This window comes from Staurois parvus, unplaced genomic scaffold, assembly GCF_062004578.1.
Source record: "Staurois parvus isolate SC_StPar_1 unplaced genomic scaffold, SC_StPar_1.0 ptg000018l, whole genome shotgun sequence".
Classification (NCBI taxonomy): domain Eukaryota; kingdom Metazoa; phylum Chordata; class Amphibia; order Anura; family Ranidae; genus Staurois; species Staurois parvus.
The window spans coordinates 12,397,876-12,424,632 of NW_028317814.1; the positions used below are offsets into that span (position 1 = coordinate 12,397,876).

The window sequence follows — 26,757 nt, forward strand, 5'->3', positions numbered from 1 at the left end:
TTTACTAGTTTCATGTAACGTGTTCCCTGTTTTCTATTGTCTTCAAAAGCACACCCCCAGCCCAAAATGTGGCACGTCTACACTCTCTAGCCCTCATTTTCATCTATTAAAGTCTGAAGTCTCCGACAGTCCACTCAAGCATTTTATATATTGAACAGTATGTGCGGTCCTTTGGTGATGTCAGGGGCCACATTTGATGCCCCCTTTATCTCATACGTTGACAACCACTGATCTAAAGTGACTATAGATCTTTCCATAGGGTGCGAATGAGCCAGTCATTAAAACACACAGGCACATTTTCCTTACTGCAATGATTGGAAACATATTTTTATTATAAATACTTTACTGCCAAATAACAGTACAAAAGCACCAGTGATTATGTACTAGGAATTTAAGTCCAATACCAGTTCTGGATTGGTTGAGGTCATGAACAGCCAGATGCGTCGTGACAAATCAGGACCAATGCGCCTCTCTCTTGTCTGGTCTTGGTCATTAGACTGTGTGACATCTTCATCTGGATACTCCATATCGTCTGTGGCACCTCCAGCACGTGGTACCCTCAGGTTACTGAGGAGAGATAGTCTCTCTTTATCAGTATTACATGCCACGTATGCCTGGATAGAGAGAAAAGATACAGAATTTACTTTCTTTGAATAACATCAGCTTTATACACCGACTACTAGAATTAATACGGAACAGATGAAATGCGTACATGTGAGCTTATTTACCTGCTAAAGGATTTGTGTTTCTGTCCATCCGGTCTTACCATTTACACAGCTCTGCCTCACAGCACATCCCTGCCTGGAAGGGGAGGGGACTTGATTTGTTTCTGCTGTGGATTCATTTTTACTTACAGATCTATTTTCCACCCCACCCTGTGTCAGGGCAATGAAAGGAGAAGCAGCACACTGCGCTCATCCCTTCATCACTGCTCTTTTATCAGCATGCTCCTTTTGCACTGCAGCAACACCTGGCTGATTGTGCTTCCTCCTTTCTGAGCTCTGCTGTACAGGGGAATGCAGGCTGATACCAAGCCAAACATGGTGCTTACACTGCTGACACTGAAAAAAATACATTAATATGATGTAATAATGATTACAGAACAGCATCAATGTATGTTTCTATTAAACTAGTAAGGTAAAGTCTAAGAAATACTTGAAGCACTTACCTTTTAATACCTTCCAGACTAATATGGTAAAGTCTAAGAAATACTTGAAGCACTTACCTTTTAATACCTTCCAGACTAGTATGGTAAAGTCTAAGAAATACTTGAAGCACTTTCCTTTTAATATTTTCCAGATCCACCAGAGATCCCCATATTCTGGGGTGCTCGAATATGCAAATATTGCCTTAAAAGAGTAATGGTGAGGGTTGACACCCCCTCCCCCTCTCCTGGCTCCTGTGCCTCCCTATTGGCCACTGAGCTTACCTGTCAGTGGGGAATAGTAGATGAGAGGGGCTTTGGGAAAGATTGTAAAATTTCAAAACCATCTTATACAAGCAATTAAAAAACAAGGTCTATTTTTATATATACTGTACATCAGCTTGATGTAACTAAGTAAATGTCTTACTTCCAGTCAATTTCAGATATGTGCTTTTCTACGGCATGCCTTAGAACAGTGGTCTCCAAACTGTGGCCAGGGGACCAGATGCGGCCCTTTACTTGCTTTTATCTGGCCCTTGGGGAACTATTTCATCCAATGATACCAACAATGGGGCATAATTACCCTCACTGACACCAATGATGGGGCACTATTCCTGCCAATGACACCAAGGATGGGACACAATTTCTCCCAATGACACTAACAATAGGGCCATATGACATTAATGATGGGGTACAATTCATCTCAATGACACCAACGATGAGGCACAATTCCTCCCAATGACACCAAAGATGGGACAGAATTTATCTCACTGATACCAATGATGAGGCAAATTTCCTCCCAATGACACCAAAGATGGCGTCAATGACTTTTCCCCACTAACATCAGGGACTTTTTTTACTCCTAATCCAGCCCCCAGAAAGTCTAAAGGACATTACCCCTTGGCACCGGCGCCTCCTGGCCCTTTAAGGGTTTCAGAAGTCGGGAGGCGGGGCAGGGTTTAGCGTCATGTGACCGCCGTGACACACTGTCACATGATCGGGAAAGGTCGCGATCGAAAGAGGAGATTGGGACCTTTCCATGAGTACTGGACATGTGTGCTGGGAGTGCGCAGGCGTGTGCTCTCAGCACATATGTTTTTTTAATAGAACGCAAATGTGCGGCCGCTCAGCGTCTAGGCCCAGACACCGGGAGGCCGCACATTTGCATGTGTCAAGAGGTTAAACTGGCCCTTTGTTTGGAAAGTTTGGAGACCCTGCCTTAGAAGATGGTCCATTGTTTTGATAGGAGTGACCAATGATCCCTATGGCTATACACTCCTCTGTCTAATATCTGCAGATGCTCAAGCTTTCCCTTTAGTGTGAAAAATAGTGGGGGAGATTTGCTAAAACTGGTGCACACAGAATCTGGTGCAGTTGTGCATGGTAGCCAATCAGCTTCTAGGTTTTATTGTCAAAGGATAACTGAACAAGCTGAAGATTGAAGCTGATTGGTTACTATGCACAGCTGCACCAGCTTTAGTAAATCTCCCCCATTGCATGTGGATCCTGGGCAGAAAACACATTACACAAAGACACTGACCTGCATAAGGAGTTGTGGAGAAGGATAGGCCTCTGTTATAGTTGCAGCCATTGCTGGACTGACTCTATTAAACTGCTGAATCTGTCTCTTCCAGGCCAATGGTAAGCCAGTGAGCGATCCTTTGGGTCCCCACCCTCGCCAGGTGCCTGCTGAGGTGCAGAAGGAGTAGCTCTGAGCCTCCCAGTGCAACCTGCAGACAGAGAGAGAACGTTGTTTACCACGGTCCACCTTGCTGCACCATCACTTATAGGTCATCTGACCTCAATGTTTGCTGCAAAGAAAAGAAAAATTTGGGGCATGCATGCGTGTGCCCACTGCTGACCCCCACTGAGACTGGACACTGTGCAATTTTGTCAGCAGGTTTCATCCAATGATTTATGGCTGACACCTGCTGATTGGCTGTATCCATTCACAGCACACAGCCCTGTGTTTACAAACACACAGGACTCTGTACACAGAACAGCGATCTGTCTGTTTCTTCTCCCTGAAAAGCAGGGAAAAAAAACAGCCAGATCTCTTGGGCCCCTTTCACATAGACGTTCTGATCGGGTCCATCTGCCCGTTTTTCAGGTGGACCCATTGAAACCTCTATTCTCCTCTATGGAGCGGCGGGTGTAAATGGACATGTGTCTGTTTACACCCAACGACATCCAATCCGATTTGATCCGTCGAAAAGAGATGGATGGGGATCCATTCCCCTTCTGTCCACCGGATCGGATGGGATGGCAGTTGGATGGAAACACACAGACGGTTGTTTTCCATTCGACCGCTCATAGAAGACAGTTGATCCGCTGACTGGTCCACCCCGTCTGAAAGGGGCCTTAGTAAAAGCAGCACATATTACACATACAACACTTGTTAGGCACACAGTTAACCCCTTGACTGCCCCTTGATGTGAACCCTTTCCAAGCCAGTGTAATTAGTACAGGGACAGTGTAAAGTATTATATCTGATCACTGTATTAGTGATGTCAGTGTCATTTAATTTACCTCCCAGTGGCGGTCTGTTAGCACTAGATTGCCCACCACACTATCACAGTCCAACTGTAAGTCACTGATCACCAGCACAGCGTTAAAGCTGCGTAAATTCCAGTATATATACACCATAGTTTTTAGATGCTATAACTTTCAAACAAACCAATTATTATACACTTAGTGGGATTTTTCCTTTACCAAAGACATGTAGCAGCATTTTGGCCTAAATTTATGAAGAAATTAGATTTTTTACATTTCTTTATTTTTTATAACAGAAAGTAGAAAATATTGTGTTTTATTTCCCCAAACTTTTTTGGGGTTTTTTTTTGTTTATATAATAAAAAATAACACCAAAAGAAGACTCAAATTTCACTTGGGTACAGTGTTGTATGACTGAGCAATTGCCAGTTAAAGTAGCACAGTGGTGAATATAAAAAAAATTCCCTGGTCATGAAGGGGGTAAAACCTTCGAGAGGTCAAATGATTAAACAGAGGCTAAGAAAATAGCTTCCTTGGCTGTAAAGGGCAAGAGGGTTTAGCTCTGCTCTAAGTGTATGTTATTTCAAGATGTTGCAGTTTGGTTATTGGCGTACACCTAAAACGGAAATAATTTAGTAGGCATTCAGTGGATTCAAAATAGACAATTCATTTTAAATGTAAATTCTTTTTCCTTTATACCACCTGAAAATGCTGATTTGCTGAAAAACAGAAATCTAAATAATCCATTAAAGCAGGGCAATGATTATAAGGCTGCTCATGTCACTTGTATAACCTTTCACTCACAAGGAATTTACATTGTCCAGTCACTTTTTTGTGAACTCACCGGAACGGGCGCTGAGCTATACTCTTGGTCACAGCACACACATGTTGCCCCAGTTCTCTCCATGTATCCAAGAATAAGACTTCGGTCTCATGGTACAGCTGTAGAAAGATAAGTGCCTACCTCCACAGAGGAGGATAACAGTTATCAAAGAAGGTGACATCACAGAGAAAACTTTATTAGAATATACATAATGCTTTCACATTAAAATTTAGATTTGACAGCATGCCTAACAGTGATAATAAACTAGAGAAAAATCAGAGTTAAAGGGCAACTCCATCTTTTTGCACCATGTTACGCCCATATTTAGGTGCTGCCCCAATCTAAAAGGATCTTGTAAAGAGATGCAAAGGTCGCTCCTTTTCTTACAAAATAATTTTACATTCATGACTACAAAAAGTAAAAAAAAAAACAAAAGAAAAAAAAACACCTAAGCCGGGGCCACTGATGCAGAGAAGGTCTGAGATTCTTATTACAGCTCTGAAACTGATCAGAAAGAGGGCTGATCTTGCCACTTGGCAGTCAGTTTACAAAAAGTTTTGACAATAACTCAGTTTCTACTGTAAATTACACAGGAAGGTTAAATAAAGTGACAAATCTTTAGTAAATTCTCCCCAGAAGCTAGTTTGAAAAATATATTATGGCTTCAACATAAAAGCCTCATTGCTCACTGGGTGTTTAGCCCCCCGTGCCTGAAATCCTGGCATTTTGGTGCAAATGAAAAGTTCACCATCCAGCCCCACTGCTGACAGTCTGAAAAAATCTATGAGAGGCTGAAAGCTGCTGCGGATGGATGGGACTGGATGGTGCGCAGAGTGGTACTAACATTTAGGGCAGTATGTTCCCAGGAACGATTACCCAGAATACATGCAGTGTGCACTCCCAGCATTCATCCTTGGCCACATACTGCCCAGGGGCGGACTGACCATTTGGAAACTCGGGCACTGCCCGAGGGCCCGGGGTCAGTAGGGGGCCCCATGAGATGCCCCTGGTACCTTTTTCATAGGCTTTTTTGAGTTTGGACAAGGACACAGGGGCCCCATAATCCCCTATTGCCCGGGGGCCCCATGAGTTGTCAGTCCACCCCTGATACTGCCACAAACATTAGGAACACTCAGTGCAACATCCAGGCCTGTCCAGCCGCAGCAGCTTTCAGCCTCTCATAGAGTTTTACAAGTTGCCGACAGTGAGGCTGGATGGTGCAACCTTTGCCTTCCGCCCGCATCAAGATGCTGGGATCTCATGCTTCGTTGCTAAATGTCTAGTGTGCATGGGACCTGAGGTGTCTGGAACATGTAAACTTAAAGTGGAACTAAATGTAAAATAGAAACATTTGTGAACAGGCAGTCTTTTTATTGCAGAAAAAAAATGCAATGTTACACTTTCCTGCCTATTTGCAGTCCTCTGTAGAATGTACACTGAACTGCACAAACTGGCAAACTCCCAGCGTGCCCGGATGACTGCACTCCTGCACATGTATGGGAGTGATGTCATCCCACATCAGCCAATCAAAACAAACAAAAACCAGGGTCCAAAAGAACCCAGGGAGAAGAGAACAGCGCCGAGCAGGGACTTTATGGGTGTCAGATTGTTGGAACTAGAACTAAGGTAAGTACGTGTGCCTTTAGTTCCACTTTAAGACAGAAATGTATTGCATAAGCTCACTGGGCCACATAGTCCCCCCCCCCCCCCTTTAGGACACAATGCAGCAAAGTAAAAGAACTATGTAGCAAAACAAAATTCATTTTAGGCTCTTGCTTAAAACAAAAAATTGTATTCAAAATTTAGTTTCCAAAACTAATCCTAGAAGATGATACTAAAGAAGATGATGTATGGAGAAGTCTTTAACCGAGGACTGGTATTTAAATGTAGATTAGCTACCAACCTCATCTATATGTCGCCTGGTCACTTGGCTTTCTGGCTGTTCATCATAGCAAAGGCTTGGCTCTAGAGAGTGTCTCTCCATCTTACGCGACAGTCTTTGACATCTGGTGGTCAAAAAAACATTTACTATTAAAGCTCAGTCAGTTCACTTATACCATCTCAGTGTTTTCCGTCTTCAAGCATAAAAAGAGAACCCCAAATAAATAAATAAAAAAGTGAGTGCTTTCAACGTCAGCAGCTATGCACTAAAGGTAACCAAATAAAACTTCAGTCAAAACAGTAAGTAAAGTGCAGCGCTATAAATAATTAAATAAATGATAATAATGTCCGTATAAAATGAATATTCTTATGGTGACAATCCGTGTGTAGAGTGCCCACTATGGCGGTACTTCAGTGCTTGTGTTTTTAAAAGTGGGGTAAGAATACGCACTCACCAGATGTGTAAAGAAATTACGCATTTAAATCAATCATCAGAGGTCCCCTTTAAGGAAGCGGATTAAGCCATGTATAGAGATATCCTCCCTCTGTATGGGTGGTATGTCAGGCACTTCTGGGTGGTATATGGATCCAGTAAACCAGAGGTCCCCTTTAAGGGATGAGTGGGTGTAGCAACCTGTGTAGCAGGAACTCCCTCCTCTGTGTAATAAGGTAGATCTTGATTCAGGGGTGAGCTCTAGGAAATCAATGACTCCACTTCATTAAAGGGGACCTCCGATCATTGATCTATATGCGTAATTTATTTACGCATCTGGTGAGTGCGTATTCTTACCCCACTTTTAAAAGCACAAGCACTGAAGTACCGCCATAGTGGGTACTCTACACACGGATTGTCACCATAAGAATATTCATTTATACGGACATTATTATAATTTATTTACTTATTTATAGTGCTGCACTTTACTTACTATAAAAAGAGAACCCACCTCTTTGTTACGTTAGCTTTTGGAACCAGAAGTCTGGTGTTGTTAGTGCACGGTTTTTAGCAAAAAACTGAGGACTTGGGGTAAATAATGCAGGTGCCTGTGAACTACACCCACTATGCACTGATTACACTTGCAATGCTCTGCAGGACTGAATGCATATATTTAAAAGAGAAGCATTGCCAATCGTCTCCTATGGATCATAGGTGTGCAGCTTGTTCTGCACTCCTGTGATCCATTTTCTGACCTCACAGAGCCAGTCCAGGCTCCGAAAGATCCTAACCACATGGTTGGAATCCACCCAGAATCCTGGACCGGCAACTGACTCAGCTTCTCAGCAATCCACTGATATCCTGAGCCAGCCACTCCCACCCCCGCCTATCACTCCAGTGAGTGCTGGAGGGGCAGAGCAGAGAGCCAGTCACTGACAATCACTGCTCCCTTCTCAGAGTGGAGGGGAGAACTCAGCAGTGTCTGATCACTTAATTCTCAGTGGATAGCCGGTGGGGGACAGATGCAGCATCAGATTGATGCTGCATCAACCTAGGTGAGTAGAAGATTTTCTCTTTGTATAGCCCATACTTCTCTTTTAATAAATGCACATTTTTGATTTTATTAATGTGTGTGCAACCTCACCTTCAACACTTAACCTTTAAGCAGAAATCGGGGCAAAATGTTTTTTGAACCATTCAGTGGTGCTGTGCCCATACTGCACGGGCCATCTGCTCGTTTTTGTCTAGGGGTCATAAGAGTGAAAATATACTTACCGAATCAGATGATCCTCAGAGCGCAACACTGGTCCTTGCCGCTTCCCCCCCCCCCCGCATACTAGCGGTCTTGTCAATGGACTGTTCCTGACGTCATCATGCCAACAGACCGTCTCAGAGCCTGAGGATGGCAGGAACAGTCCACCGCTGGACTTGGGGGAGCGTGGTTTTCCGGAGGATCGGAGGACGGGATATATATAGCTTTTCCACTAAACCCCTGGACAAAACGAGCAGTTTTCCCATGCAGCGCACAGCCCCACTGCATGGGAAAGTAAAATTTTACATGGAGTTCTGCTTTAAATTTCAATCTGTAAACCAGACTTGCATCTTAAAATCAGACTGACTATTGAACACTGTAGCTTTGAACAGAAAGTTTTTTGGACAAAAAAATGTAAATAAAAATGTTTAACTTGAATCAGACTAATGGTATTATTTCAAAAGTGAAAGGTCCTCTTTAATGAAAGTTGCAGTCTGTAATCCAACTTACCTTCTATAATCATGTAGCCCCAAAAAAGCCAAGGTGATCTTCTTTCCAGAACACTTCCTATCTATTCCAAACACAGAGGTCGGAGTCATGGCGTTTTCAGGAGCCAGGAATGGAGAGGGATCAGCTACTTTAGATCTTACAAGGCTGTTATTAACTTTTTCACTGCTGGGCCCGATGTCCATTTTTTCACCTCACATACCCAGACCACTTTGGCAATGTTTTCACTGGTTATGATCGGCAGCTGCTGATTGTGGCCCTTCATGAATTAGGAGAGTCTCAGGTACCACTCTGCCATAAGTTCATGATCAGCGTAGTGGCTATTAGCTTATAGACTAAGGCAGTGGTCTCCAAACTGTGTCCCGGGGGCCAGATGCAGGCCTTTGCTTGTTTTTTCCAGCCCTTAGGGCACTATTTCTTCCACTGATACCAACCATACCTCCCCCCATCACTGATCCCAATGAAGGGACACAACTCCCTTTAATGACATCAACAATTGACACCAATGATGGAGCACAATTCCTCCCACTGACACCAAAAATGGGGCATTGCGTTTTCCCACTCATGTTAGGACCTTTCTACTCCCAAGGGCCACAATCCGGCTCCCCAAAAGTCTGAAGCACAGTAATGGCTCTTTGTTTAGGAAGTTTGGAGACCCTTGGCTTAAGGGAATGCAACTGCAAAAAGGATTACTGACATGGCCTACTGCAAGCAGTTCTGCCCTTACGTCAGTGCCAGTGAAAGGATTAAACACAACCTCCACCCCGATCATGCCATGCTTTTAATACCAATGAAAGCGGATCTATCATTACAAATTAGAAAGCACATGAATCAATATGGGAACATTTTACCATGACATTCTTTTGAGTAAAAAAAGTACCTTTTTGTTGTTATTAAAAAAAATGGCTGCTCAGGTGATCTAAAGCCTGAGTGGAAGAAAATGTGGGTTCAGTTCGCATCACTCCCTTGTTTTCCCCTTTGTTCTATCTGTATACTTCATATCTTTTCTATATCCATCTACAGTACATGCCTTTTCTTACATATTCCTTTGTAATTAAACTACTTCCACGTATAATCTCCCAAAATGAAAACAACTGAAATATACATAGACATTTAGCAACATTTTACTACTTCAAGTCTCTCTAAGGTAAGATTCACACTACTGTTGGCTGTGAACAAAATTGTGCGCTTTCCTGACGCAAAACATCCTGTACAACAAACACTTTACTCCTGCGCTAGGAAAGGACTCAGTAGACCTAATAAGAATGTTCTGGAATTTTCTGGAATATGCACTGCTTGCTGCCCTCAACAGACCGGGGTGGTCCGAATACACTGGATACAAATGGAGAAACAGAAAAAGGGCGCACCGACCTAGTGCATTATCGTTTAAAATAATGTATTAAAGAAACAAAAATAGGTATCATACTCACAATGGACATAATAACACAGGTATGTCAAACTGAACAAGGTGTATGATCCAAACAACATCTGAGTCCATACGATGGAACCCTGGATGACCAACTGGCTAACGCGTTTCGAGGACACAACCTCTTCTTCAGAGCCAACACTACAGGAGTCTGTACTTCTCTTTATATAAGTTACTAAATGGTAACAAAAGGGCTGTCCTTTGGCAGACACGTGGCAGTGCCAATATTTCTGAATTAATTAATTATTATTATTAGTAGTAGTAGTATTTATCAACTCCTAATGGCACTCCCATGCGTCTGTTTTCACACATACTGAAATGCAGGGTACGTTTTGATGCGGCATAATTTTTAACAGGGGTCAGGGGCTTCTTTACCATGATTCCTACATGTAGGGAAGCCCACTGAAATTAATAAACTGATCCACACATAACTCACAGGAACTTGATAAAAACGCAGTTAAACGCACAGATGTAAACTGAGCCTTAAGGCGGAGCTCCTCCCAAAAGGTGAAGTTCCGCTTTAAGGACTGCTCCCCCGCTCCCCATTAAGGACTGGCACCTTTGGGTGCCCAAATTTGACAGGTACCTGCTCCCATTTCCGGTCTGATTGCCTAGGCGATTGGAAACAGAAGTTGTCCTCCCTCCCTCTCTGTAGTCTTTAGGGACACGTGACAGGTCCCAGAAGACTACAGGACCATTCAGGAAGTGCAGCACTACTCGCGCATGTGCAGTGGGTACCCGGCTGTGAAGCCGCAAGCTATCACAGCTGGGTGCCCACACTGAAGATGCCGGCCTCCTGGAATACATGACGGCCTGCTGGCCTCCTGGAATCCAGGACGGCCGGTGAAACGGGCTGCGGGAGACACACCACAGGACCGAGGGACAGGTAAATGGCTGTTTTTTAAAAGTCAGCAGTTTTTGTAGCTAATGAGTTATTTTTTGACAAGTGAGTAGAACTCCACTTTAAAGTGTTACTAAACCCTGGACCCTGCATTAACTATATCTGGCCTCCCACAGTACATAGAACATGGAAATATAATTATTTTAGTAAATATAAACTGCTAAGTACCTTTTATTTTATCAGCGGGTAGAGCAGTCTTGAGACTTCTATCAATGTCCAGCAGAGTACTGGATAAAGATGGTAGGAGGAGTTTTCATTCTCCCGACTGACTTATGAGGCTGCATGACCCCTAAACCTCTGTCTGGACAGTGCTTATTGACCCTGTGCTGGATATATGCACTCTCCCAAGAAAATAAAAAAAGGTCTCTAGCAATACACACCAAACTGTGCATGTGCAGCTTGTCTCCAAGGCTCTGTTCTATCAGCAGATGGATTGGGGACAGCAGTAGAAGGGGAGGATCAGAGAAGTCTGGATCAAACATAATTTTTACACAGTGCAGAGGATTAACCCCTTAGGTTCCACAGTGAGTATAACAAGCATGATTTACTGCATATACAGACTGATTTTACTGTTGTGGGTTTAGTAACACTTTAAGCACAAAAAAATAAAAAATCTAGGACACATACTGTAAACCTTTTTTTACATCTATTATAATTGACCTCAGCAAATGCAATTATTGTACATATGGCACATGGATATTGAGCTATATGCCCCATGGGTCCCTATATTATTATTAGTATATTATTATACAGGATTTATATAGCGCCAACAGTTTGCTCAGCGTTTTACAATATAACGGGAGACAATACAGCAACAATACAAGAGGGATAGGAGGGCCTTGCTCCTTGGAGCTTACAATCTAAGAGGGAGGGGCTAGTGGTTCAAAAGTTAGTAACTGTGGGGGATGGACTGGTAGGAGGAGTAGAAGATTCCATTATTAGCTGAGGGCAGGATAGGCTTTCCTGAAGAGATAGGTTTTCAGAGATCACCTAAAAGTGAGCAGAGTAGGCGATATTCTGATAAATTGGGGTAGAGAGTTCCAGAGCATGGGGGAAGCTCTGGAGAAGTCCTGGAGATGAGCATGGGAGGAGGAGACAAGGGAGCTAGAGAGTAGAAGGTCGTGCAAGGAGCGGAGAGTACGGTTTGGATGATATTTGGAGACAAGATTGGTGATGTAATTTGGGGCAGAGTTATAAATGGCTTTATATGTTATTGTTAATGTTTTGAATTTTATCCGTTGGGCAATGGGAAGCCAGTGGAGGGATTGGCAGAGAGGGGTAGCAGATACAGAATATATATAAATCTGCATGTTCTTCACCTTTCCAAATTTTACCTGAATGTAATAGAAGACACTCTTGAGAAATTCTCTAGGCTCCACCAGAATCAGCATTTGCTCTTCTTTCCCTTTACATAGATCCAGACCATCCTGGAATATAAAAACAGCGATTGGAAAATCCAGAAATATTTTTGTGTTAGCTGAATGAAAAGAGTTCGGAACTTAATTTCTGTGTTTCTCGTGTGTAGAGCAGTCCATGGAAATGAACAGGCTGCCATTCATGCCACACATGGAAATGCACCTGCATTTGGTTGCATCTGCAGGTGTGAACCAAATCTAAGAGGAAGAGAGGACACCCCAAGATAGCAGCTCTCAATAGCTGGCATTATATCACCATTCTGAGTAAATATTTGTAGTAGGTCTTATGTGCACTCCTTATCCCCCCCCCCCCACACACACACACACACACATACTTCTTTTTGCCTCATAACATATTATTATTACAGTGCTAGTGTTACTGTTTGTGTTCTTGTTGTATAATTTTGCTGTTGTTTTGGTAAAAATTCTCTTCTTTGGTCCCGGTAGAGTAACAATTTTCTTACTTAATCCCCCAATACCAGGGTGGATTTGATTTAAATCAAACTGATTTAAATTACGATTTAAATCACTAGTCAGTAAGGCTTGATTTAAATCAGAGTTTTCTACATAAAGACTAATTCTTGCTGGTATAACTTTAATATGCAAGTAGATGAAGATTTTTAGAATAACAACTTTTCATATTAGTTTTTTTATCCCCAGTTTAATAGGTTAATCATTCATATTTGGACAACTTTTCTGTTGTACTTAGGAAGGAGAAAAATAATCATTACCTTAATAATAACAATTTAAATAGATTTATTCAACTGAAACAATAACATTCCAGCATATGTTATTTGCTTAAACAAACATCCATGTTTATTTACTAATTTGGCTAAACAAAATATATATATTTTAAGAAACTTAGACTGTCAGCCCCTTCCTCCTCACACTTAGTTTCACTTTTTTCTTGTGCAGATCTATTCCACTCCAAACAATCAGAAAAATATTGTTTCTATTCTATTCACTGAACTTCTTGAAACTTAGCAGTGAAGGGGTTGATTCTGTATTCATAGGTTTGTAGAAGTTAGGATGAAGGTCTTTTTCTTAACTCTGTTCATGTTAAAACATTTTTGCTGTGAAGAAGAGGCATGTGATCTCCGCTGAGTCAAATTCAGTTTTGAGAACTGCAAAAGTAAACCAAGCATCTGTGATAATATCTTGTAGGCAGAGAAACTGCCCAATAATCTTACAAAAACCTCTCGAAGAGCAAGACATTGTGAATGGATTCATGGAATTTATTTACCCAAAAAATTAAACATATACAGCCTTATTCTACATAATTAAAAAACTAATCTTTATTTCATGATGGAATAACCTTTGGATGGTAATATATTTTCCTCAAAAAGCATTTTATTAAAAAAAAATCCGATTTAAATAAAAAAATCAGATTTTTTAAAAAAAGCATTGATTTTTATCCACCCTGCCCAATACTGATGATCTCATCCCTCTGATTCCCACCCTTGGAGGCTGCTCCCAGTGTTAGCCATGATAAGCTCAGAATACCTCTCTCAGTCTTAGTGCCCCCTGTGCAGGCTGATATCAAGTCAGAGGATTTTCAAAGTCCCCCCAAAAAATTAAAAGTCAGCAGCTACAAATACTGTAGCTACTGACTTTCATTATAAGGATATTTAGATATCCATGGATCAAGTGCCGCCCTCACCTGGGCTGGTTACTCACTGGTCTTTGGCAGCCCGGTGCAAGCATGTTTATTAATTGAAGTGCGCAGTGAGCCCTAACAGCTTCACAGCCAGCTACCTACTGCGCATGCACAAGTTGAGCTGCACTTTGTGAATGGTCTTGCAGCTTTCTGGGACTTGTGATGTGTCCCAAAATGTTGCGGGTTAAGAGGGGGGTGGGGGTGAAGTTTCTCTTGGATCGCCTGGGCGAAGTTTCACTCGGATTGCCTAAGCGATCCAAGTGGAAGTGGGAGCAGATACCTGTCAAAACTAGATACCCGCTCGACCCCCCCCCCCAGTATGACCGTAACGTAACAACGTATGACCAAACATGTTGGGGGGTGAGTTGGCGGCAAAAAAAAAGAACTCCCTCTTTTGTGTGAAATTCCACTTTAACACTGTATGCTAGTTTTATGATACATTGATTATAGTTTACTGAATACTTACCAGATTACATGATGACATTATATACATGCTTAGCATTTGGCATTCAGGTTTAAAAAATGTATTCTGCATATAGGTAAAAGGAATTACAGAAAACAGTGTGTGAGAATTACATTGTGTGCAGTGGCTTGCTGTTTGTGCACAAAGGTGGTGCCATAAAAAGAATACAATGGAAACCTTTTCTCATAAAATATGAATTATTAGAATGTATTATTCTCTTTTTAACATAATAACATAAAGGAAACCAGTACTGACACAGCCTGGATGCCTTCATTACTGACCTTCCCCTGAAAATGTTTGTTGTTTGGCTATTTTTGGCATCAATAAATTCAGAGCTTCCAACTAGAGATGAGCGAATTATTCAAAAATTCAATTCGGCTGATTCGCCGAATTTGCGGGAGAAATTTGATTCAATGCAAATTTATTCGCTGCGAATTTAACTTATTAAAAGGGTTTCTAGGCTTCAGAGAGCCTTTATATTAGTGCAGAACACTGTACCTTTAATTTAAATGCCCTTGGAGTCTGCTGGGGAAGAGAAATAATACTGTCAGTCAGTATGACATGCAGATGAGTGCCGTCGATCTTAGAATCACCGCACACTTCACTCATTTGGGCAGTCACAGGGCACAACGAAGAAGAAGAAGAATGAAAAGAAGAAGAATGAAAAGAAGAAGAAGAAGAATGAAAAGAAGAATGAAAAGAAGAATGAGAAGAATGAAAAGAAGAAGAAGAAGAATGAAAAGAAGAATGAAAAGAAGAAGAAGAAGAATGAAAAGAAGAAGAAGAAGAATGAAAAGAAGAATGAAAAGAAGAAGAAGAAGAATGAAAAGAAGAAGAAGAAGAATGAAAAGAAGAATGAAAAGAAGAAGAAGAAGAATGAAAAGAAGAAGAAGAAGAAGAATGAAAAGAAGAAGAAGAAGAATGAAAAGAAGAAGAAGAAGAATGAAAAGAAGAATGAAAAGAAGAATGAGAAGAATGAAAAGAAGAAGAAGAAGAATGAAAAGAAGAAGAATGAAAAGAAGAAGAAGAATGAAAAGAAGAATGAAAAGAAGAATGAGAAGAATGAAAAGAAGAATGAAAAGAAGAAGAATGAAAAGAAGAATGAGAAGAAGAATGAAAAGAAGAATGAAAAGAAGAATGAGAAGAATGAAAAGAAGAATGAAAAGAAGAAGTATTCCAGTACAGCAAAAAGTGTATCTGCAGAGAGCTCCGCTATTTCTGACAGTTCTCTGACAGTTCCTTCACATTTACAGCGGTTGAAACATTGTATCTGTTTCCGAATAAAAACATCTGTATCCTAAATGGAAACAAATAGATACAATGTTTCAACCGCTGTAAATGTGAAGGAACTGTCAGAGAACTGTCAGAAATAGTGGAGCTCTCTGCAGGGACACTTTTTGCCGGCTGATCGGGAAAAATTCGATTCGTGCATCCGAAGTTGGCTAATATTCGGATTCGGCACGAATCGAATTTTTCCTGAAATTCGAAACGAATTCCACTTCGCCTGGTTCGATTCGCTCATCTCTATTTCCAACCTAGGGCAAGAATTTAGCTAATGAACCCAGAGAAAAATCAGAACGGCTCATCTAATCTGAGTTATTGACTCAAAGTACTGAAAGCCTTTGGGTTAGCATAATAGTCCAGCAACTAGAATTTCTAAAAGAGACTTTAGTACTGACAGCTCCTATTTGCTCTTACCAATTGTTCAGTGTCTGCCACCCCTCTCTGCCAATCCCTCCACTGGCCTCCATTCAGTGTCCTCCACCCCTCTCTGCCAATCCCTCTACTGGCCTCCATTCAGTGTCCTCCACCCCTCTCTGCCAATCCCTCCACTGGCTTCCATTCAGTGTCCTCCACCCCTCTCTGCCAATCCCTCCACTGGCTTCCATTCAGTGTCCTCCACCCCTCTCTGCCAATCCCTCCACTGGCATCCATTCAGTGTTCTCCATCCCTCTCTGCCAATCCCTCCACTGGCTTCCATTCAGTGTTCTCCACCCCTCTCTGCCAATCCCTCCACTGGCTTCCATTCAGTGTCCTCCACCCCTCTCTGCCAATCCCTCCACTGACTTCCATTCAGTGTCCTCCACCGCTCTCTGCCAATCCCTCCACTGGCCCCCATTCAGTGTCCTCCACCCCTCTCTGCCAATCCCTCCACTGGCTTCCATTCAGTGTCCTGCACCCCTCTCTGCCAATCCCTCCACTGGCTTCCATTCAGTGTCCTCCACCCCTCTCTGACAATCCCTCTACTGGCTTCCATTCAGTGTCCTCCACCCCTCTCTGACAATACCTCCACTGGCTTCCGCTTACTCAACTAATTAAATTCAAGGTACTTACAACAACTTCTAAAGCTATCCACAACTCAGCCCCCAGCTACATCACTAACCTAGTCTCAAAATTCCAGTCTTCCAGTTCTTTTCCTTCCTCCCAAGACGTCCTGCTCTCCAGCTCCTTTGTTACCTCCTCTTATTCTTGCCTTCAGTACTTTTCCAAAGGTACTCCCATCCTCTGAAACTCCCTTCCCCAATGTGTCCGACTATCTCCTACCCTGTCCACTTTTAGACAATCCCTAAAAACCTCATCTCTTAAGAGAGGCTTATCCTGCCCCCTCCTAGCAACGGTACATGTATTTTTCTCTATCAGCCCATCCCCCGCAGTTATTACTTTTTGTATCAATTGACCCTCCCTCTTAGATTGTAAGCTCTACTGAGCAGGGCCCTCTGATCCCTCCTGTATTAATTTGTATTGTAACTGTACTGTCATCCTTTGTGCAAACTGCTGGCGCTATATAAATCCTGCATAATAATAATAGTACAGATTTCCTCAAATAGGACTAACCCTCTCAGATGGATATTTTATTGCAGGTGACGTCTGGCAGACTGAGACTGCCCCAGGTTTCTTTCTTAGATCTTGATTGCTCTTACAGGGAGATCTTCCTGCTATAATCCATGACTGTTCCTGGCCACCTTTGCTCTGGCTATGTTTTCCGCAGTCTAGAATAAATATGAAAACCCAATAGAGAGAATGGGACATCTCATAATGGCCACATCAGTTGTGAAAACCTGTGATGCTCAACAAAGATCTCAATAAGAGAATCCCCAGGAGATATAAAGAACTAACAGGCATTTTATCTCAGCAGCACCTACAAAGAACTAAAATATCAGTTTGGAGTTGACTGATCCTTCCACTTTAAATATAAGCGGCTCTAATACAAAAACGTGTTGTCTGTTCCAATCACAACTTACTACACATGTCCAGTCAGCAGGCATCTCTCTTCTCCAGGTAATGCTCCATGGCACAGAGTGTGGCTCTAAGGAGTAAGTATACCCAGCTGAACTCAGAGCTTCCAGCATACCTTCTGACCCTGCATCTTGGAGAAGACCTGCGCAATAAGAGATCAATCAACAACGCAATGTAGACATATATGTGTGATTTGCAATGATGCAAAAAGTTGATCTGTAATGTTAGCAAGCACCAAAAGACAATTTATATAGTGCCAACTCTCAATGAGTCAAATTTGCTTGTAAACTCTACATGTAAGAACACAAGGCCTAACCTTGCAGATACCCTCTTCTGGTCCTCCAAAAAAGCTGCCAAACACTAATCTGAAATGGTAGCTTGCGCCAAAAGACTATATATATATATATATATATATATATATATATATATATATATATATATATATATAGCCAGTTCTCAATGTGCCCCATTTGTTTGTAAACCCTGCATGTAAGAACATAGAGGTGACCAAGAAGTCCTGGCTGGAGCAATTCGATGAGCCTTGCTACTGGAATATTACTAAGGTCAAAGTGGATTACAGAGCTGAGGTGAGGGAGAGTTCAGAAGATCATGACCGCCGTCCTGCAAAATTGAGAGGGTAGAAAATGGCGCTGACAATCTTAGCCAGAATACACACCATGGTATTTAAGCTCATCAGACTCTAAGGACTGATTCACACTTCATACTTTTGTACCATGCAATGTGGTGTGGGCCAATGCACTGTGTTTACTGTGTCAGTAATATTGCACTGACACCCACTGCAGGTCGCAAGGGCAGCGCATTCAGAATGCGGTGCACGAAACCCGCGCAGCATTCTAGTGTGAATCAGCCCTTAAGGATACTGCACACATGGACATGGTAGACAAGACAGCACACTTGCTTGCCTGCCTCTTACGTCTTCTGCATGTTGTGTTCATTTTTGTGGGCTAGAAGCCAAGGTGGGGTCATGTGTAATATGGGGCTGTGGTGATGCCATGGGAACCTCATTTCATTTTTTTTTTCCCTCCTGGTGCATCAAGGGAGGGAGGCCTTGGGGTACTTTACAATGCCACGTCATCAGGGGGCTTGCTGAGGCTCTGGTTCTTGCAGCCAGCCCCCTGATGAAGTGAAACATGCATGCCATCATGAGGCCAGCTACAAGAACCCAAAATAGATAGTTCCCCCCTGATGTTGTAAGTAAATGAGATGGTGGAGCAAGACCTGGAATGCTGCAGTGGATCGGTGGTTTGACCCAGGACAACACTATATCAGCTGGATGTGTAAGTATGTATTTTGAAGGTAACCCTGCTAACAAGATAGGAGGGGAACAAAAATAGAACACAGGGATGGTAAAGGGTCATTGAGGTTGCTCTTTTAATAATACATAGAACCTTCCTAGATCTATTGCCATAATTTTCCCTACAGTTCTACATATCACTATTCTTATAGTAAATTATTTATTGTATGGTGACATAGGTTCAGATGTAACAAATACTCCAGTACAGGGTGGATTTGATTTAAATCAAACTGAGTTAAATCACAATTTAAATCACTAGTCAGTAAGGCTTGATTTAAATCCTAGTTTTCTACATAAAGACTGATTCTTGCTGGTATATCTTTAATATGCAAGTAGATGAAGATTTTTAGAATAACAACTTTTCATATTAGTTTTTTTATCCCCAGTTTAATAGGTTAATCATTCATATTTGGACAACTTTTCTGTTGTACTTAGGAAGGAGAAAAATAATCATTACCTTAATAATAACAATTTAAATAGATTTATTCAACTGAAACAATAACATTCCAGCATATGTGATTTCCTTAAACAAACATCCATGTTTGGTAACTAATTTGGCTAAACAAAATATATATATTTTAAGAAACTTAGACTGTCAGCCCCTTCCTCCTCACACTTAGTTTCACTTTCTTCTTGTGCAGATCTATTCCACTCCAAACAATCAGAAAAATATTGTTTCTATTCTATTCACTGAACTTCTTGAAACTTAGCAGTGAAGGGGTTGATTCTGTATTCATAGGTTTGTAGAAGTTAGGATTAAGGTCTTTTTCTTAACTCTGTTCATGTTATAACATTTTTGCTGTGAAGAAGAGGCATGTGATCTCCGCTGAGTAAAATTCAGTTTTGAGAACTGCAAAAGTAAACCAAGCATCTGTGATAATATCTTGTAGGCAGAGAAACTGCCCAATAATCTTACAAAAACCTCTGGAAGAGCATGACATTGTGAATGTAGTAATGGAATTTATTTACCAAAAAAAATTAAACATATACAGCCTTATTCTACATAATTAAAAAACTAATCTTTATTTCATGATGGAATAACCTTTGGATGGTAATATATTTTTCTCAAAAAGCATTTTATTCAAAAAAATCCGATTTTAAATAAAAAAAATCAGATTTAAATAAAAACAAATCAGATTTTTTTTTAAAAAATCATTGATTTTTATCCACCCTGCTCCAGTATATACACTATATTGCCAAAAGTATTGGGACACCCCTCTAAATCATTGGATTCAGGGGTTCCAATCATTTTCATGGCCACAGGTGTATAAAATCATCACCTAGGCATGCAGACTCCTTCTACAAACATTTGTGAAAGAATGGGTCACTCTCAGGAGCTCAGTGTATTGAAGTGTGGTCCTGTGATAGGTTGCCACCTGTGCAGTAAGTCCATCCGTGACATTTCCTTACTACTAAATATTCCATGGTCAACTGTTAGTGGTATTATAACAAACTGGGAAGAACAGCAACTCAGCCACAAAGTGGTAGGCCACGTAAAATGACAGAGTGGGGTCAGCGAATGCTGAATCGCACAGTGTACAGATGTCGCCAACTGTCTGCAGAGTAAGTAGCTAAAGGCCTCCATACTTTGTGTGGCCTTTAGATTAGCACAACAACAGTGTGTAGAGAGCTTCATGGAATGGGTTTCCATGGCCAAGCAGCTGCATCCGGGCATTACATCACCAAGTACAATCCAAAGCATTGAATGCAGTAGTGTAAAGCATGCCACCACTGGACTCTAGAGCAGTGGAGATGTTTCTCTGTCTGGTAATCCAGTGGACGTGTCTGGGTTTGGCGGTTGCCAGTAAAACGGTACTTGCCTGACTGCATTGTGCCAAGTGTAAAGTTTGGTGGAGGGGGGATTACGGTGTGGGGTTGTTTTTCAGGGGTTGGGCTTGGCTCCTTAGTTCCAGTGAAGGGAACTCTTAAGGCATCAGCATACCAAGATATTTTGGACAATTTCATGCTCCCAACTTTGTGGGAACAGTTTGGGTATGTTCCCTTCTTGTTCCAACATGATTGTGCACCAGTGCACAAAAGAAGGTCCATAAAGACATGGATGATTGAGTTTGGGGTGGAGGAACTTGACTGGCCTGCACAGAGTCCTGACCTCAACCCCATAGAACACCTTTGGGATGAACTAGAGCGGAGACTGTGAGCCAGGCCTTCTCATCCAACATTCGTGCCTGACCTGACAAATGTGCTTCTGGAAGAATGATCAAACCTTCCCATAGACATCCTCCTAAACCTTGTGGACGGCCTTCCCAGAAGAGTTGAAGCTGTTATAGCTGCAAAGGGCGGGGCCAACTCAATATTGAACCCTACGGACTAAGACTGAGATGCTATTAAAGTTCATGTGTGTGTAAAGGCAGGTGTCCCAATACTTTTGGCAATATAGTGTATGTTTAGATAGCACAAACTGAGAGCTGTTGATTTCATGATAGATGTACCAGCTACATCTTGCAGAACTTTAGTTAAACCTCCAGTGTATACTTATGATAGGGACAGATTATAATTTAGAGTTGTTATTGAAAGACTGTCAGCTAAGAGCACGCACACATAAAGAGGTTTAAGGGGTGTTTTCTTTGATGTACTCCAGTGAAGATAGCTGCAGGATTCTAGAATACCACTGAAGAACTCTGAAGACCTAAGGTGACCGAAGGAGGATGGATAAATTTGAAAGGTTATGTTTGCCAACTTGCTTGATTTTCCTAAATAATATATGAAACTAGCTAGGTTTTGTTAACAGTGTGCTCATTCTTTAATCTTAATTTACATATTTTAACTTGTGTTTGTGTCTTCCAGAACATGGACCATGGGCAAGCCTGGGGTTATTCAACATATCGCGGTAGGTCCTGGTACATTAAATGTCATTACAAATTTAAAAAAAAAGCAACAGACCAAAAACATACTGTAAAAAGTTTAATAGAAATCCATGTTAATATTTTAGTTCAACGAAATTATTAAGGGAAAGTTAATGTGTATTAAGGTAAAAAAAACCTTCTGCATGTAGCTTCCCCTTGTACTCACCTGAGCCCAATCTCAATCCAGCAGTGTGCACAGGAGCAGCCGTTCTCTTGGCTCTCTCCCTCCTCATTGGTTCCCACTGCTGTCAATCAGAGCCAGGGAGGAGCCGCGCTCTGTGCGTCTATGGACACACAGAGCCAGCTCGGAAGCAAGCATGCTTGCTATGAGGGCACTTGGTGGGGGCAAAGAGCCAGGAGTGCCAGCAGGGGAACTCACGGAGAGGAGAATTGGGGCTGCTCTGTGCAAAACCATTGCACACAGCAGTTAAGTATAACATGTTTGTTATTTAACCACTTCAAGTCCGGACACTTTTACCCCCTTCCTGTCCAGGCCAATTTTCAGCTTTCAGTGCTATCACACTTTGAATGACAATTGCGCGGTCATGCATCACTGTACCCATATGAATTTTTTAGCATTTTTTTTAAACAGATAAAGCTTTATTTTGGTGGTATTTATTCACCACTGAGATTTTTTTTTGCTATGTAAATGAAAAAGTCCCAAAATTTTGAAAAAAAGTGTTTTAATATTTCATCGTAAATCTTGGCCAAAATTTATTCCGTTTATCTTTTTAGTAAAAAAAATAAATAAATAACCCAAATTAGTTTATAACCAAAATTATAATTTTTAAACATTTGTTTGTACATTTTTATTTTATTTTTTTATTATTATTATTATTATGTTAACATACTGTCACCCTAGCAGTACAGTGTCACCATGGTGACACTACTACTTGTGGGGGGTGATGAAGATTTTTTTTTTTTTTTACACTGATTGCTTTTACACCCATAAAGGCTATAAAAGCAATCATTGCTCCTTCTCTCTGGCTGCATTCTTGTAGCCATTGAGAACTACTGTGTGAGCTGTGATTGGTCACAGCTTGTCACATGGTACAAGGCTGTTGTGAATAGCTTTGTACCATGTGACCTCTGTGATCATTCACAGATTTCACACGTAGTAAGCAATGATGTCAGAAGTAACATCTTGCTTAATACTCTGCATGTGATCACTGATTGGCCAATCAGTGATTACATGATCGGTACCTTGCACAGAGGTCCCATACGACGATCGGTGTTCCACTGTGTCCGGAGGACACAGCGGGCACTAGATCACAGTGCTCCCAGGGAGTGCGCACAAGCAGGGGGCGGGGAGGCTGTTTATAAATGTTTACCCGACCCTGTACTGCCACCGTCTGGCCGTTTATATACAACAGCTGGACAGGAAGTGGTTAAAAAAAAATAAAAAGCAATCCTTTACAATTAGTTTAATAATTAAGGTTGGTGGTAAAAATGTCTGGATGACATCTAAAATACTGTTTTCTATAAAGGAAGGGGTGTGGGAGTTTGCTTAAAACCGTGCGTACATGCTCTCTGATGATCCCGTCCAGCTAGTCTTGAGGGAACATATCAATGTAGAGGAATCTTGGGGATGCATTTTGTTATATAATTCTGTTTTCATAGATCCTGTTGTCTGCAGATGACTTTATTGAAGAAAAAAAAAAAAGCAAGTCTTTCTGGCAGGACTGCTTAGAACCCAGTGCAGCCTTCAAATGATAGCATCTGAAAGGGAGTATGCCATAAAATTTGATTGCAACATCCGACCTTTTACTCATAGGCAAGCAACACAAACTGAAGCCACAGCAAATGAGGGGTTATGAAATGTGAAAAAAAAAAATAATTGGCCAAACTAACTCATTATATTAATTTTCCAAATTCTAGTATAAATTCTTACACATATACATAGGAATAGATTTACTAAAACTGGAGCGTTCAGGATCTGGTGCAGCTGTGCATGGTAGCCAATCAGCTTCTAACTTCAGCTTGTTCAATTAAGCTTTGACAAAACCTGGAAGCTGATTGGTTTCTATGCAGAGCTGCACCAGCTTTTGCACCCTCCAGTTTAAGTAGATAACCCCTATTGTTTCCTTTTAATTCTTTGTAGAGTTTGCAGTGAATAGTTTGGTAAACAGTGTAGAAAAGTAATTGATGAACTAAGCTGTTTAACCACTTGCCTACCAGGCACTTATACCCCCTTATTTACCAGGCCAATTTTCAGCTTTCAGCGCTGCCGCACTTTGATTGACAATTGCACGGTCATGCAACATTGTACCCATATGAAATTTTGATAATTTTTTTCTCACAAATAGAGCTTTCTTTTGGTGGTATTTAATCGCCACTGGGCGCTTTACTTTTTGCGCTATAAATAAAAAAGTGCAAAAAATTTGAAAAAAAAAAAAGTTTCTTTGTTTCTATTATAACATTTTTCAAACAGGCATTTTTTTCTCCTTCACTGATGTGCGTTAATGAGGCAGCACTGATGGGCACTGATAGGCGGCCCTGATGGGCACTGATAGGCAGCACTAAAGGGCACTGATAGGCAGTACTAATGAGGTGGCACGGATAGGCGGCACTGATAGACAGCACTAATGAGGTGTCACGGATAGGCGGCACTAATATGCAGCACTGATAGGTGGCACTGATAGGTGACACTGATGATGGGTACTGATAGACGGCACTGACTGGCATCACTGCTGGGCACTGACTGGCAGCACTGACTGGCACAACCCCTGGGCACTGACTGGTGGCACTGACTGGCAGCACTGCTGGGCTGCACTGGTGGGTGGCACTGGTGGGCAGCACTGGTGGGTGGGCACAGGTGGGTGGCACTGGTGGGCACAGGTGGGTGGGCACAGGTGGGTGGCACTGTTGGGCACATGTAGGTGGCACTTCTGGGCACAGGTAGGTGGCACTGCAGAGTGGCACAGGTGGATGCACTGCTGGGCACAGGTGGGTGATCTGCTGGGCACAGGTGGGCGGAGCTAGTGGGCGCACTGCTGGGCACAGGTGGGCGGAACTTGCGGGTGGCACTGCTGGGCACCGATCATCAGGGCACTGATCATCAGTGCCCTGATGATCGGTGCCGATCCCCGCTCTGACAACTGCAGGTTCTCGGCAGTACTTTCCTCACGATCTGACAGCGTGAGGAAAGTGCAGCCGAGAACCGGCACTTGCATTTCCCTCTGATCAGCGTGTCATTGGACACCGCTGATCAGGTGGTAAAAGGCGCTGTGATTGGCCTTTTACCACATCACGTGATCAGCTGTGTCTGTAGGACACAGCGATCACGGAGATCGCCGGGTGCGCGCCCCCTGGGGCGCGCAGGAGAGCGCGTTCTGGGGGGACGTCATATGACGTCCACTCAGAACTGGCCGGCCGCAGTGAAGCCGTCATTCGGCTATCTGCGGTCGGCAGGTAGTTAAGAAAGAGAGTGAAGTACACTATATGGTTAACGATTTGCGGACATTTATTGACCATCAAACCCATATGAGTTTGTTGGACATCTCAGGTTAATTAAGGGTATTCGTATTGAACAATTGCCACCAGATTGTAATTGTCTGAATGTCTTTAGGAACAATCGAGTATTGTCCATGATACTTTTTTTATTTGCACTAAAGCCTGGTACACACTGAATGAGAAAAAAAACGGACAGCTCAGGAGGAGCCACTGTACTAATTATTATTGTTATATAGGATTTTTATAGCGCCAATGGTTTGCTCAGCGCTTTACATTATAGTGGGAGACAATACAGTAACAATACAGTTCAATACAAGAGGGAATTGAGGGCCCTGATCCTTGGAGCTTACAATCTAGGAGGGAGGGGTGAGTGGTACAATAGGTAAAACTGTGGGGGATGGAGTGGTTGGAAGCATAGAGGATTCCAGTATTAGCAGAGGGCGGGATAGGCTTCCCTGAAGAGAGAGATTTTAATGATCGCCTAAAGGTAAGTAGAGTAGGTGATAGTCTGATAGATTTGGGTAGGGAGTTCCAGAGAATGGGTGATGCCTTGGAGAAGTCTTGGAGATGAGCATGGGAGGAGGAGATAAGGAAGCTAGAGAGTAGGAGGTCTTGCGAGGAGCAAAGAGTACGGTTTGGGTGATAGAGATAAGATCAGATATGTAAATTGGGGCAGTGTTGTGGATGGCTTTGTATGTCATAGTATACTAATGATCCGATATTGGTACAGCGAGCTCCCCTGCTGTGCTATTGGGTTCTGACAGGGATGCCCCCCATCCCGGACAGAACACTTCGGTCAACACTGTCAGCCATTGGCTGAGAGCACTGATCAGGAGCTGATCAGCAGACCTTCTTCAATCATGCCTCTTTGACAGAAGCCGACCGAACGTCTGGCTTCTGACAGACCGGCTACCACATCGGGCCAAATATCCAATAAAAATTGGAAGATGCCAAAATACCGCTCGACATTTGGCCCGTGTGTAGTAGGCTTGACATCCAAATCTAAATGTCTTTGTATGCTAGAGAATTGTAGAATGAACAGTACCCTTCACTAAAACACATTCACTCAATTATTTGGAGTGGGGTCCTTGTAGCTTTGGCCATATAGCGTATTTCTCATCCAGGATCATAAGCAGAGCCTATCTTAGGTAGAGTGACTTGATGATCTTATATTGATGGTCATCTTCTTCATTCACCCAGGTAAAACCGTGCCTGAAGAGCAGGAGATCAGCAAAGTCATGTACCATGACTGGCGTCTTATACCACGGCATGAAGAAGAGAACTTCAAGCAATTTATCCCTCTGCCGGAGCCAGAACCTGTCCGCTATGTGCCATACCCACCACTACTGAGGGCTATTGCTCTGGCTCAGTTGCAGAAAGAAGGAAAGCCTTTAACAGAGCCCATGCTGGACATTGGGAGATTACGGGAATCTGATCATGAGCTCCAAAAGGAGCTTAAAGTGAGGAGAGCCAAAACAGGGACACCAGTGTGA

At 42.3% G+C, this 26,757-nt stretch overlaps 2 protein-coding genes across 2 annotated transcripts; one reads left to right on the top strand and one right to left on the bottom strand.

Moving 5' to 3' along the window:
- Window positions 1-383: 383 nt before the first annotated feature.
- On the bottom strand, window positions 384-18,121 carry LOC149473080 (structure-specific endonuclease subunit EME2-like). The gene is made up of 8 exons (XM_089683726.1): window positions 18,115-18,121; window positions 17,638-17,774; window positions 12,196-12,287; window positions 8,537-8,641; window positions 6,364-6,466; window positions 4,482-4,597; window positions 2,685-2,874; window positions 384-614 (listed from the first exon to the last, which is right to left on the bottom strand). Exons 1-8 carry the CDS (start codon window positions 18,119-18,121, stop codon window positions 384-386), a joined length of 981 nt encoding a protein of 326 aa, XP_089539852.1.
- On the top strand, window positions 18,121-26,757 carry LOC149473081 (small ribosomal subunit protein mS34-like; the record flags this gene model as incomplete). The annotated part of the gene is made up of 3 exons (XM_089683727.1): window positions 18,121-18,219; window positions 21,753-21,795; window positions 26,465-26,757. Coding segments are annotated over 3 exons (435 nt in total), but the record flags the coding sequence as incomplete, so codon positions are not given.

What these genes read in the sequence shown, in the direction of transcription:
- LOC149473080 (XM_089683726.1), bottom strand. An exon ending in CTGCTGACTGGACATGTGTA is followed by an intron (nt 12,288 to 17,637) that starts GTAAGTTGTGAT and finishes TTTATATTCCAG; the next exon opens with GATGGTCTGGATCTATGTAA. An exon ending in ATAGCTCAGCGCCCGTTCCG is followed by an intron (nt 2,875 to 4,481) that starts GTGAGTTCACAA and finishes CTCTGTCTGCAG; the next exon opens with GTTGCACTGGGAGGCTCAGA.